The 13,097-nt window shown below is 37.8% G+C and overlaps 2 protein-coding genes across 6 annotated transcripts; both read right to left on the bottom strand.

The window, feature by feature from the left end:
* Positions 1-1,039: 1,039 nt before the first annotated feature.
* LOC140795561 (protein FAR1-RELATED SEQUENCE 6-like) lies at positions 1,040-5,629 on the bottom strand. 5 transcript variants are annotated; one of them, XM_073148205.1, is made up of 8 exons: positions 5,426-5,629; positions 4,790-4,943; positions 2,562-4,703; positions 2,363-2,473; positions 2,170-2,280; positions 1,963-2,031; positions 1,766-1,845; positions 1,040-1,476 (listed from the first exon to the last, which is right to left on the bottom strand). In XM_073148205.1, the coding sequence occupies exons 2-7, from the start codon at positions 4,910-4,912 to the stop codon at positions 1,801-1,803; spliced, it is 2,601 nt and encodes an 866-aa protein (XP_073004306.1). In that variant the 5' UTR covers positions 4,913-4,943; positions 5,426-5,629; the 3' UTR covers positions 1,040-1,476; positions 1,766-1,800. The 5 variants fall into 5 exon arrangements, 4 of the variants coding, with proteins under 4 accessions (XP_073004306.1, XP_073004307.1, XP_073004309.1 ...); XM_073148206.1 differs by having other exon boundaries at positions 2,179-2,280; XM_073148208.1 differs by having other exon boundaries at positions 4,790-4,915; positions 5,426-5,613.
* Positions 5,630-6,866: 1,237 nt separating this feature from the next.
* On the bottom strand, positions 6,867-12,219 carry LOC140795537 (protein FAR1-RELATED SEQUENCE 6-like). The gene is made up of 8 exons (XM_073148170.1): positions 12,084-12,219; positions 9,306-11,534; positions 9,119-9,223; positions 8,896-9,006; positions 8,559-8,627; positions 8,271-8,407; positions 7,662-7,916; positions 6,867-7,505 (listed from the first exon to the last, which is right to left on the bottom strand). Exons 2-6 carry the CDS (start codon positions 11,532-11,534, stop codon positions 8,363-8,365), a joined length of 2,559 nt encoding a protein of 852 aa, XP_073004271.1. The 5' UTR covers positions 12,084-12,219; the 3' UTR covers positions 6,867-7,505; positions 7,662-7,916; positions 8,271-8,362.
* Positions 12,220-13,097: the final 878 nt, after the last annotated feature.

Raw genomic sequence — 13,097 nt, 5'->3', positions numbered from 1 at the left:
ATTAATATAGAGGAGGTGGGTACAATAAAAAAAGAAGAGGTGACTACAAAATCGGTGGCGAGGGAGATGACTTACCGGACTACTAAATACTTATTATTTCTATTATTAAATGCTAATGTCTGCTTATTTTATGTAATGTAATTTTGATGCTTTTCGTAATGATGTGTAACCAATGTTTATTTTGTGAAACTCAACATTAAGCCCCCATTTACTTATTATGGAATAAGATAACCTTATTTTAGAATAAGCCTCCTTATTCTAGTATAGTAATTAAATAATATCTTATTTTAATCTAGTATAGTAATTCATTATTCTCTCTTATTTTATTCTATACAACTTTTAAAAAATAATTTAATAATAACCCACAATAATTATATTGTTCTTAGATTAGACATCATTTAATTACATATCACTTTAGCTCATCACCTTAGCCCACTTGCCTAAAATTTCAAACTTCCTCTAACAAAGGCGGTTTACTCATTGGGCACGATATGCTTTAAGGTTTAAGCTAGCATGTAGGGAATGGGAGGCCACGGCCAAGAGAAGAGAGTGAGGGAGAGAAGAGAGTAAAGAGAGAGCGTGGGAGAGGAGGCCGTAGGAGAGAGAAGAGAAGGGAGAGCGTGGGAGAAGAGAGTAAGAAGAGAGCGTGGGAGGGGAGGTCGTAGGAGAGAGAAGAGAGTGTGGGAGCAAAGAGAGAAGAGAGTAAGGATAGAGAATGGGAGGGGAGGCCGCAGGAGAGAGGGGAAAGAAAGTAAAGAGAGAGAAGATGGTAATATATTTACTATTTTTATTTATTTATTTTTAACTAATAATATTGTGATATATTAATTAAATATATAGTTGGTCATTACACGTTTTCTATCGCTACCGTTACCCATTTTATTTTGCCCCAAAATTTAGAGGTGACATTATAACCTCAAAAAGTTTAACCGTCAAGAATATTCTACTACAAATATGAGTTTTCTACATTTTCTGACAACAATCACCAATCAGCTATGAGCATCATATTCTTTCAAAATTATTAATCAGCAACCAATAATAGGTCAACTAAATTTCAGTTCTGTGCACTTCATTAATAGGTCTTCATACTTACAGCTCAGGAAACAAAAGTTACAACGACAATGTAACTATACAGATTATAGGATACTATTTACAAAATACAACAAAAACAACTGAATAGGGACAAGCCCTAGTAATATGAGAACTTCAAAGAAATATTTATCAAAGTGAAGATTACAAGTAATTGGCGCGTTCTGCGCGTTGAACCTGTACAACATTCTGCTTTAAATTGGTCTGCAATTTTATCAACACTTTCAAGCACTCTTGGTAATTCAGTTTTGAGTTAGCAAGTAATCTCAGGAATCTATATCAGTATTTGTGCAAAGATCCAATCCTGTAAAAGTTATCTCAGGTATATTTATAAAGGAAAATCCTGATTTCTGTGAGTTCCTATAATGATCTTCAACAGCCTTTTACCTGCCAACACATGTAAATTTGATCTTTAGCTAGTAATTGTCTTAAACAGTTAAATGATGTGGAAAGAAAGGTGAAATACCTTACATTTCCACCAAGAAAAATATCCCTTACAATATTATTAGGCCAATCTTATTGTAAGACACTATTTCTGTTGTGATTACAAGAGGATGAAAAAGGTAGCACAATCATTGTAAGCATAGATATATCAAAGAATATTGAAGTAACCCAAATAATATGCATAAAACTTGTAGAGATGTGCATGGCATGGATCACAAGACAAAGGACATACCTAGGGTATCTATTCTATAATTAGAATCTAATGTTCTACCCCATTCTTCGACCAAAAGGTGGCTTTGATATCTGATCCTCCTGCAGTTAAGTCACATCAATCAAATGCCTGAACATTTCAGGTATCATCTTCAAACTGTGTGCCTGAGTTTTTGAGACTAGTATGAGAAACTGAAATTGGAAAATAGTGATAAGAACCTGCATCATTTCCTGATAAATCCACTGCATCCTTGACTGACTTCCAATAGATTGATGATCATATTGACCCTGTAATTTCAAACTAATATACATTGGGACCTTGTATATTAAGTATATGAGCACATAAACCAGTAGTTGACATTATATTACTGTAATCTTATGAAGCATAAAATAGAGCTACATAAAGGTCCCAAAGTAAGCAGAAACCTGCATTACGTTGCTTGATGGGATCCTCGGTTGGCTGGGCATATGATGCTGGTGATTAACATGCATGCCGAAATGAGTACCAAATGACAATTCATTTGGGGCAATGTCTTCCTATTTTATGCAAAATAGTTAGCTTTTTATAAATTATGCTGCTGAATGAAAGAAAAAATATTAAGAATAAAATAACATGTACCATTAAATTAATGCCTCCTTGTGGACTCATATGACTGTCAAGATGTGAAACAGTAGGGGCACCTTGAAGCAGATGGGGTTCATTTCCAACCAAAGATGATCCTAGAAAGTCCTAATCAACATATTTATCACAGAGATAGCTGTTAGAATTGGTATGCAAATGCATATTGGGCAATGATTGAGAAAAAGGAATGGCATACCTGTTCCTTATTTGTTCCCATGTTAGAATCTCGTCCCTTTTTTGGTGGCCTACCTCGATGTTTTGCACTTGAAGATTCAGAGTTCTTATTACGTTCAGGGAAGCCCACTTGTGATGTCAAAAGACTCTGAACATTTCCACTTGATTGGGTTTCAAAAGACACAAGCTTAGGTTGCCCGTCTCTGAGTGGAACATCACCTAGAAGAGATTTTTCTGCTTCTTTCAACAACTTTAAAGCAACTTGGTACCTATTATCAGATATGAACCCTAGTTCAACCAGCTCAAGGCAACGACTAGATAAATGATCCTGACGCTCAACAATATTGTCACTTAGCATTTCTTTAGAGGAATGAGCCAAAGAATGCAGTTTCTTATAATCCTTTTTCCAGCGACTAAGAATGTATTGAGATGGAATTTCAAACACCTGTTGTAACTTAAATACAGAGAGTGCATGTCTACATAGAATGCCACTGAACTGGAAAAAGCCACAGATGCACTGCACTGCAAGTTCATCCTCATTAAAGTAAACTTCATGCTCCTTACTATCTGTCCTTTTACCATCTTCAATGTATGAACATTCTTTGACTTCAAAAGTAATGAGTGGTCCATTAGCCTTAATAGGTGTAGCATGACAATACATAGTGGCTTTTAACTCATCCTGGAATTTCCTAAACATGTTGACTGTGTACTCTTTGGATAGCTGCTCCTCCATGTAAAATTTTGATATGATGAGAGGTGTCTTGTGAAATGATTCTGAATCTGCTTGTGCCTCCTTCTTATATTTACTTTGTATCACCATCTCATACTTCACAAGAAATTGCTTTAGAGACGTTCTTGGATATACAAATCCATCAAAGAAGGAAGTAATAGATTCCCCACGCTGTGAAATGGACAGACCTGCCCAGAATTTATCTTTGAGAAAAACTGGTGCCCACAAATGTCGATCTGCATAGAGTGAACAGAACCATTCATGATCTTCGAGTCTATGTTCCTCAATCATTTTTTTCCATTTTTCTTCAAATTCATTGGGCCTCAAAGAATCAAAAGTTGTTTTCTCTAAAGCCTTCATCATTGCTTTGGATTCTGCAAAACCTTTCAATTTCTCTGGTATCCTTTTCATTATAAGAGATAAACATAGGCGATGTTGAGCTTGAGGAAATACCTCGGAAACAGCAGCTTGAATGGTCTTACAATTGTCAGTAATTACAGCATCTGGACAGCGTTGTAGTGTGCATGTTAAAAATGCCCTGAATAACCAAGTATAACTTTCAAGGGCTTCATCAGAAAGTAAACCACAAGCGAACAACACTAACTGGCCATGATGGTTCATTCCAACAAAAGAAACGAGCGGCAAATCGTACTTTTCAGTCAAGTATGTCGTATCAATGTAAATGACATCATGACCAAAATATGCATGGGCTGCCCTAGACCTCGCATCAGCCCAGAATAAGCTCCTCAAGCAACCATGCTTGTCCAAATCCACTAAGTAGAAGAAGTTTGGATTCTTGTTCTGCATGGTTGCAAAAAATTGATAAATCGATTCATCATCTCCTTCGCCAAACTTCACCTGCCCTCTCTCGCTAGAGTTTCCACATGCCTTCTCAACTGGTTGTGCATCTTTACGTCCAATTGGCCATGCAACAGGTTCCTCTCTCATTGCATCAATCATTTTCTTATAGCAGGTCATGAGTCGTGCTGCAGATGGGCTAACTGGATGATTATGTTCAAGATTAGCTTCAACAAGATGAAGCAATCCATCACTCCATAACTTCACTACAATCATAGCTTGGCAGTTTGTCTTAGCTGTCTGTCTAGCTTGATAGCATGCATCTGCTCGTCCCTTTCCTCCCCTAGTACATGCGAGTATCAACCTTCGACATACTCCAGATTTTGTAAAAGATGACTTCCTAACAGCTACGCCAAACCCAACAGTCAGAGCATATTTCTTATAGAAGCTGCATACTTCGTCATAAGATCTGAATACCATTCCCAAACTAGGTATTTTATCATCCCCTTCAACTTTTACATGACCTACAACAGGATCGTCCTTGTCCTGATCATTCTCATGGACATTATCCTCAACAAAAGTTACTACTTTGTCCTTGGGCAATGGCAGGTCCTCAGCAGAATCATCCCCCATGTCCTGCCAAAGACAAAGACAGCACTTAACACGACCACAGCTGCATAGAAGAGTTAATAATTAATATAGCTCATCATAAAGCTACTAACGATCAGCATCTGAGGTGTTTTAACATCTTCAGATGCTGTGTCATCTGTATACAGCTCAGAGTCCCTCTCATCAACATCTCCATCTTCCTCAAGGGGTTCCTCCCTTATGGAGTCAACGACCATATCCTGGTGAGGTAGATGTCAAAGGAACCAACTACATTAACATAACAACAGTCAAGTCAATACAAACAATTGAATTCATCAAGATGTACTAACTAAGAATTCTGCAACATACACTGCTATTAGACAATGATTGACAAACCCAAGAAGCTTAAGTGGAAAAACAGCAAACAAAAATTCGCTTCTTCTAAAATATCGCCAAAGAACCCAAATCAACCTAAATATACTTCTATAAGCGGCTAAATCAACTATCTAGCCAATTCAGCAATGACTAAAGTTAAAACTCAAATATTTGCCTAGAACTAAATATCACCGCAAACACCACATAGAGCTTCCGCATTGCAATGCATCAACTAGTAAAGTTTCCAAATCTCACTAAAATAACCCTAATTTCTTAAACCGGAATGGCAATTCAAATGTGTATCTATGAGAATCGAGACCTTAATATCGATTAGAATCGTAATTGAATTAATCAATAAATATAAGGCAAAGAATTTGAACAAAAGACAATCTTACCACAGGATTCAGAGGAAAACAGAAATGCTGTCCTCGATTGCTAACTTCTCGATTCAGATCAAGGAGATTGTGATCACGGAGAGAGGAGAGAGCGAAGAGAAAGGGTTTTAGGGTTCGTACGAGACGAGAGAGAGATTCACCCAAAAAGTTCACCCAAAAGACCACCTCTGCGTGTAAACTGACTTCGTGGCAGGGCCCATTTTTATGCGGGGAAAGGAGGGATATTAACTATTAAGGGGTAGGATAACGGGTTATAAGATGCGGATCTGAACCCAATGGGAATACCAACTTCGGCAAAATTGACACCATTTAATTCACCGATAAGAGAGGTTTATTCATGAGATAGATCATAAAAGTCAACGCTGTTTGGGATTTCATCCTTCGGGTTGACGAGATGGAAGTCAACGCTTAATAAACCTTTTGCCCTTAAGATCATAAAATTAGGGTTGGCTTTTGGCAAATTCAAGTCAGTAAGTTTGTCCAACCTGTCTCAACCTTAAAACCAATTAGACCTAGTTTTTGTTGTTAACAAAACTAACATGCAATTAACTGCACAAAAGAATTTTACTCAATTAGTTTAAGTTTTAATGTGTATGGAAACATAGTGTGATATGTTGATAGTAATCAAACCCTTAGAATAGTGCAAGTCAAATCTACCTCGTAACACCAAGAAAGCAAAGCAACGGCATATGAGACAATCAATCAGTGCCATCATAGGGCGCCCGCCTTGGCGAAATGGACTGCCGTCAGTTGGACTGTCCAGCTCGACTCCCCTGTGAAGGGGACCCATCGCTTGGTGAAGATGCAAAGGCTGTCCGAGTTGACGGAAGAGTAGGAGATGGAGTGACGCATGTAGAACTCCAATGCGCTCAGCCGCCCAAAGGGACTATGCTCGTTTGCCTCCACATGGCGGGACACGATGGAGGATTTTGGGAGCACGGTAGGAAGATTGAGATTTGAGAATTAGGAGTTTATTAGGGTTTGACTAATCCCTTTTATACCGAGTCTAACGAGCTGAGCCTGAGTGAGCCAACTCCAGCTCAGGCTCGACTCGAAATTATCTTCGAGTCTTCTAGGAGCTTTAGTCAAGCCAAACCCGAGCTGCTCGTTTATTTTGAAAGCTCTAGTGCTATGCTTAGCAATAGCAATCATTTGCTTCAATGAAATACTATTCAGATAATTGATGAAATTCATATTGTTTGAGTCCTCCTGAACCCAATTTAACTGGGACATCTTTAAGTTTTACAATAGCAGTCATCTGCCATTATGGCATCTAGTGAAACCAGTACAGAAGAATTTCTCAATGACCATGTCATTCTTTACATTAACAGACAAGGCAGAAAACATGATTCAAGATACTACAGTTACCACCAATTTAAAAGTCAACTGAAAACTTTAATAATATACAAACGACAAAAAAAAAAAAAAAAAACCCAAGTACTTGAAAGAGGCTAAATCTGATTTTGAGCATATCTTTGGCTATCAAAAATGCACAATTCAATATAGTTTGAAGGTGTCTGCGAGTCTGATGATAGGAGTTGCTTCTATGCACCCAAACAGTCACTGGTTCGAGCAACGGAAACAACCTTTACAGTAATAGGGTTATTGTAGTATACATCTAAAAATCAATAGATCCTGTACCGGCGGAAGCCTTTGGCAATTGAAAGTTCTATGATGAACCTCTTCAGCGAGAACTCTAGTAACCAAGTACAGTAAGATATGTACTTTCTGATTCCTTCTCGCAAGGCCTTCAATGAAAAAATCATTTCAAGAAATGAGCCTCCAGTTTGACTGGTTTGTGGGCTTTATTCATGCATAACGTAGTTGCAGATGTATAAGATCCACAAAATTTACTGCATACAGAAGCTGTAGCATTGGCACATACGCAAATACAAAGACAAAATATCACGGAAGCCACACTGACATCAGAACTTTTAATCACCGGCAACAGCTATGGTGCATTAAAAGTCGTCTTCTGAACAACTGATCGTTAGGCACAAAAGATTGCATATTTTATAGGATTCGCAACAGGATAGCCAAGAGAGAAGAAATCTGTGTATCACAATAACCAAATTGCAACCTGAGAAGAAAGGAAGAAGTTATCAGAGCATTATACAGCTGATGACCTATGTTGAGCAATAATAAGAATGGCTCGCTTCCTACTATAAAAATTAAAAGATGAAGCTGAAAGACAGATGACTACTTATAAATAATTTAACACTGTTGATAAAATTACCTGCATTAAGCCATCTCATTTCTGCACTTAATGATGTATAATTTCAAATTCAAAAGAGATCTCTAACTTCATCATTTTACTAACTGTTCATAAGAATTACTAACCCCATGAGTCAGATTCAGAAACATAGTCAGGAGCAATAGTAATTTTGGAGGAGCTTAAATCTGATACCAGCATCAGAACATACTGTTCTTCTTGAGGACAATGATCTCATGATAACTTCTTGGAGCTTCATATTTTACCTCAATGTGTGACCTGCCAAAAGTTTAAATTTAGTAGAATCTTCTTAGCCAGAACAAAATTTCATTGTATACAAGCATGGTTGTCGACTCAGAAGCTATTATCATCAGGTTTAATTGCAACATGGTACTGAAAAAAGGCACCAAAGAATATCAATAATAAAAGCATCTTTACTTCACAATCAAGATCATAAATGATTCTGAGGAATGAATGAGAAAGAGAAAAGCCAATTATGAAAAGGAATACATGACAGTTAACACTCTGTCTGTAGAAGAAATGCTATAACAGCGTCTAATTCATGTAAGCTCGACAGTCATGAAAATCTGTTTGAGATCAATGCATGTGATAGGTGGTATTTGAGAAGCACACCTTGCATGTTTCCTTTTAGATCACATCAAGACATTAAATAATAATCTTAGATAGCAGCGATGCTGATCCATCTTTTTAATGGATGTCCCATTCTACCCAAGTCTTTGGCCAGGAGGTCGTGTTGGCAGTTGAGGATCCTGTGATATCAATACATCAACCAAATAAGAGAACATGCGTATACTTTGCACTGACGAATAGTAACTTTGTGACAGAAATTTGTATGCTAAAATAATTTAAGCTAAATGAGAGAATGAAATTAGTATTAGTAACATAACAAATAATGCAAACCTGTAGCATTTGCTGATAGATCCATGAAACCCTTGATGGACTTTCAGCTGATTGTTGGTCAAATTGAGCCTGTAAATTACTAAAAAGATGAAGTGAACTACTCAATCACACAAAGAGGCCATAACAGAACAAAAAATCCAAAATGAGAATTTTTATATAGGACATTCTTATGTAAAATTATAAACTATAAGATGATGTACTTCTAGAGCTCATTTCTGTAAACATCTGTGATTGACAAGTTAGTGAAATAACTATTTATGAATCATTGCCTAGCTAACCAAAACAGCAACCAAGTGAACAGAATAAAACAGGAAAAGAATAAAGAATGATCACAAACCTGTAACATATCACTTGGCAGCATTCTTGGTTGACTGTCACTTTGATCCTCTTGGTTTACATGTATACCATAATGGCTACCAAGTGACAAATCATTTGGGTTGACTCTTCCCTGCATTATATAGAGATATTTGTCATTAAGAAAATAGTGGGAATAATAGAAGCGAGTAAATAATCCCTCAAAAGCAAACTGTAGTATGACAAGTACTATATCCTGTAGTTACCATCAAAATCATGCTCTCCTGGGAATTATCATGCGTGCCCAGATGTGAAGGAGCAGCTAACATCATATTGCATTGATTTTCACCAAATGATCTGCCTACAGCTTCCTGTGGAAAGAATTGAAAAATATTGTTAGGAAATGAAAATGAAATGAAGATGAAACAGAGTTACAAAACTATTTAAAAGTACCATCTTTTTGTTTGATGATATGGAAACATCTGCATTGGATTCTTTCTTTCTCTTTGGTGGTCTACCTCTTCGCTTTACTTGTGGAGAACTGAGAACCTTATCACTCTCAGAGTTGCTGAAGTGCGGCAGTTGCACATGATTTTCAGCATTTTCATTTGCCCTAGTTTCACAAGGCACAATTCTGAATTGCGTGTTTCCACATGCATCAACGTTCAACAGAACCTTCTCCACCTCTCTCATCAATGTAAGCGCAAGATGGCACCTAGTATCAGATGTCATGCCCACATCGACAAGCTGAAGGCAGTGAGTAGCTAAGTTATAATAACGTTCCCAATAGCCCTTGGCTACATAATCACTAGAGGAATGAGCCATACGGTGCAACTGCTTAAAATCCTTTTTCCAACGATCAATAATGTACTGAGAAGGAATCTCATACAATTGTTGTATCTTAAAGACAGATAATGCATGCCTACAAAGGATTCCTCTAAGTTCAAAAGAACCACAAGGACATCGAACCTCAAGTTCCTTCATATTATAAAAAACTTCAAGAACTTTATATTCTGCTACATTACCATCTTCTAGGAAAACAGATTCTTTTATTCCATATACTGAGTATGGACCGTCCTCCCTAACCAGCCAAATATCACAATACATAGTGGCTCTCAGTTCATCCTGGAACTCCTTGAACATGTTATAAGTGTACAGTTCAGCAAGCTGCTCTTCCATGTAGAACTTGGACACCAAAATCGGACTTTTCCGCGACGACTCAATGTCAGCTTGGACTTGCTTTTCGTATTTGTTCTCTAAAGCAGACTCATATGCACCTAGGAACTGCTTCAGAGTTGTCTCCGGATGTAAAAGTCCATCAAAAAAGGAAGTACAACTTGAACTTTGTTGGCTAATTGACAGTCCTGCCCAAAATTTATCTTTCAGATAAACCGGTGCCCAAGAATGACGATTTTCATACAACCAAATAAGCCACCCATTATTTTCAAGTCCATATCCTTCAATCATTTTCCTCCACTCATCTTCAAATTCTTCAGTATTATATGAACTATAAACTACCTTGTTTAATGCCTTCTTGATTTCCTTGTACTTTTCATAGGTTTTCAAGTTCTTTGGGATCCTTTTCATTAATTGCCAAAGACAGAGACGATGGCAGGTTCCTGGAAACACCTTACCAACAGAATCTCTCACTGCCTCAAGGTGATCAGTGATTAGTGCATCTGGTGGATGTTCTGACATGCATGCTAACCATGTCTTAAATAACCAAATGTAAGTCTCAGCAGTATCATCCGAAAGCAATCCACAACCTAACAACACCAATTGTCCATGATTATTAATGCCGAGAAAGAGAGCAAGAGGCACATCATAATCTGTAGTCAAGTATGTAGTGTCAAATAAAACAATGTCACCAAAATTCCTATATGCAGCCCTTGACATAGCATCAGCCCAAAACACATTTCTCAACCTGCATTCCTTATCTAAATCTACCATATAAAAAGAATTCGGATTCTTTGTTTGCATATGTGTGAAGAATTGATAAATGGCTTCAATATCCTCATCTGGAAGCTTCAGATGTCCTCTTTCGGCAGGAGTTCTACACTCCTTTCCCTCAACCCCTGAATCTTCAATTTCCTTCTCTTTTGCAAGTCGTCGATATCTCCTGACTTTTTTAACACCTGCATTTCCATTGTCCAGGTTATCTTGCAAAGGAACAGACAATTTTCTTCTATGTATTCTAAACTTAACCAGCGATGGATCAACAGGATGATTGTGCTCAAGAGTAATTCTCTTCAAGTGTAATAGCCCATCTCCTTGTAACTTCAACTGGATCATAGCTTGGCAATTTGTTTTAGCTGTCGGCCGTGATTGGTAACTGGGGTCTGCCCGTCCCTTGCCTCCCCTATGGCACATAAACTCCACAGTATAATGTTGACCAGCATCTGTAAAGGTTGTCCTCTTTACACGCACATCAAATCCCACGTGCAAAGCATACCGCCTATAAAACTCTAAAACTTCTTCATAGGATTTGAATGCCATTCCAACCTCAGGTGCCCCAACAATTCCATCAGTTGCCTTAGGATCTTCATCATTCATGGCATCACTTCCTTCCTCTGGCAAAAAAGTTCTCTCATCATTTAGTTCGGTCCTTTTAGGATCAACATTCTTCGCATTGTTGCATCCATCCTCAAGCAATGGATGGGCCACCCTAGAATCATGCGCCATCTAGAACAAAGGGCATTAAATACCCACACTTTGATACCGATTGCCCAATTAAGCTATCAAAATTCAAAACCACTAAGAAAGTAGAAGACAATAACAAACGGTACAAATGAGCCATCTTTGGTAAATGGAACTCTTTTCAACATTAGATCCATACAGCTAAAAAGGGATCAGATGACAATCAATCATGAGAACTTAGTAGTACTTCATTATCAACACCAGGGCAATGGAACATTCCAAGTACTAGGAGACATGATAATAGTAAATTCCTTGCTTCCTTCGATCACCACAAGCATAAAGGGATTCAAGGGATAATATAGTATTAATTGAGATGCAGCACTGAAAACAGTCCAATATCATAATTTACCCATAAAAAGAAGAGATTTTGCAATTTCTGTGCAGCAACGTGAAAATTTGCATTTTGATTGTAGAATCGCCATCAAGTTACCAAATTAGACTAAATTAATGTAAATAATGAGGTACTCTGTATATGGCGTGCTGCAAAATGGGGTCGAATTGAACAAATCAAAGGTAGAAAATTTTAGTGCAAACCTGCGATCGAAGCCCTAGAGAAGATGGGCAATAAGGAATCGAAGATAATTTTGGACCAGGGGAGGAGGGAACTGAGATTGATCTCAGGAAGAGAGGATTTGGAGGTGTGTTGGGGTTTGAGATGGAGAACGGAGGGGGAAGGTTGGGTGCGAAAGTGGGTGTACTGGCTATTGGGTGACGGGCGCGAAGGAAGTAGGCGGGCGAAACCGGGTTTCATACTATTCGCCCGATCCGGCTACAGTCCCGACGTTTTATCTTTTCTTTTTTTTAATTACATCAAAGAGGGATGCAAAAGCCTCAAACATCTACTTTGCTGAAAAGTCTTATTTTCTTTCTAGATTAGCCTAACTACTCAGCAAAACTATAAACTTCTCCAAAAAGTGAGAAAAATGTGCTCCAATCACACGGTGTTGAGACCCGGTGGTGCAAAATATTAATGAGAGATGGAGTTTTTTTCAATAGTAATTTCACCCGGACTAAGATCCTTAGCTTTCAGTGAGGCTAGTTTGAGGCTTCAACTTCAGCATGTTAATGATATGAATAGTACCCAACAAAAGTTGTTTACCCTTAGAATTTCTAGCTAGGTAGCTTGCTCCAACTTTCCTGTCCAATTTACTAAAGGATCTATCAGAGTTTATCTTGATTGAATTCCTATTTGGGGCTTGCCATTTTACCCTAACCTTAGACTACGTCAGCAGTTTGAAGGGCCCACTATGTGTTTGGAAGAATTCAAGGATCATGGTAAGTGTTTTGAATAAAAGTTGGTTCAGTGAGGTTGCTTTTTCAGTGAAGATTATGTCGTTTTGATCTTTCAAGAGTGTTCACATTTATCGTTCTATAACACAAAGAATAAGAGTAGTTACCTTCTTGTTATCCTCTGACCCTTTCTTCATTCGTGCACCTTCTCTGCAATTTACTTGAAACTGATAACACATGTGTCATTCTATAACCATCCATATCTCTCTAGCTCTTTGGCATTCAAATAGTAGACGGCAAATATATTCAACATCTACA

Source organism: Typha latifolia, chromosome 9, assembly GCF_019914945.1.
Source record: "Typha latifolia isolate L0001 chromosome 9, TyphaL0001v2, whole genome shotgun sequence".
NCBI lineage: Eukaryota > Viridiplantae > Streptophyta > Magnoliopsida > Poales > Typhaceae > Typha > Typha latifolia.
The sequence above is the reverse complement of the archived record's forward strand: the minus strand, read 5'-3'. Positions and strand labels throughout refer to the sequence as shown.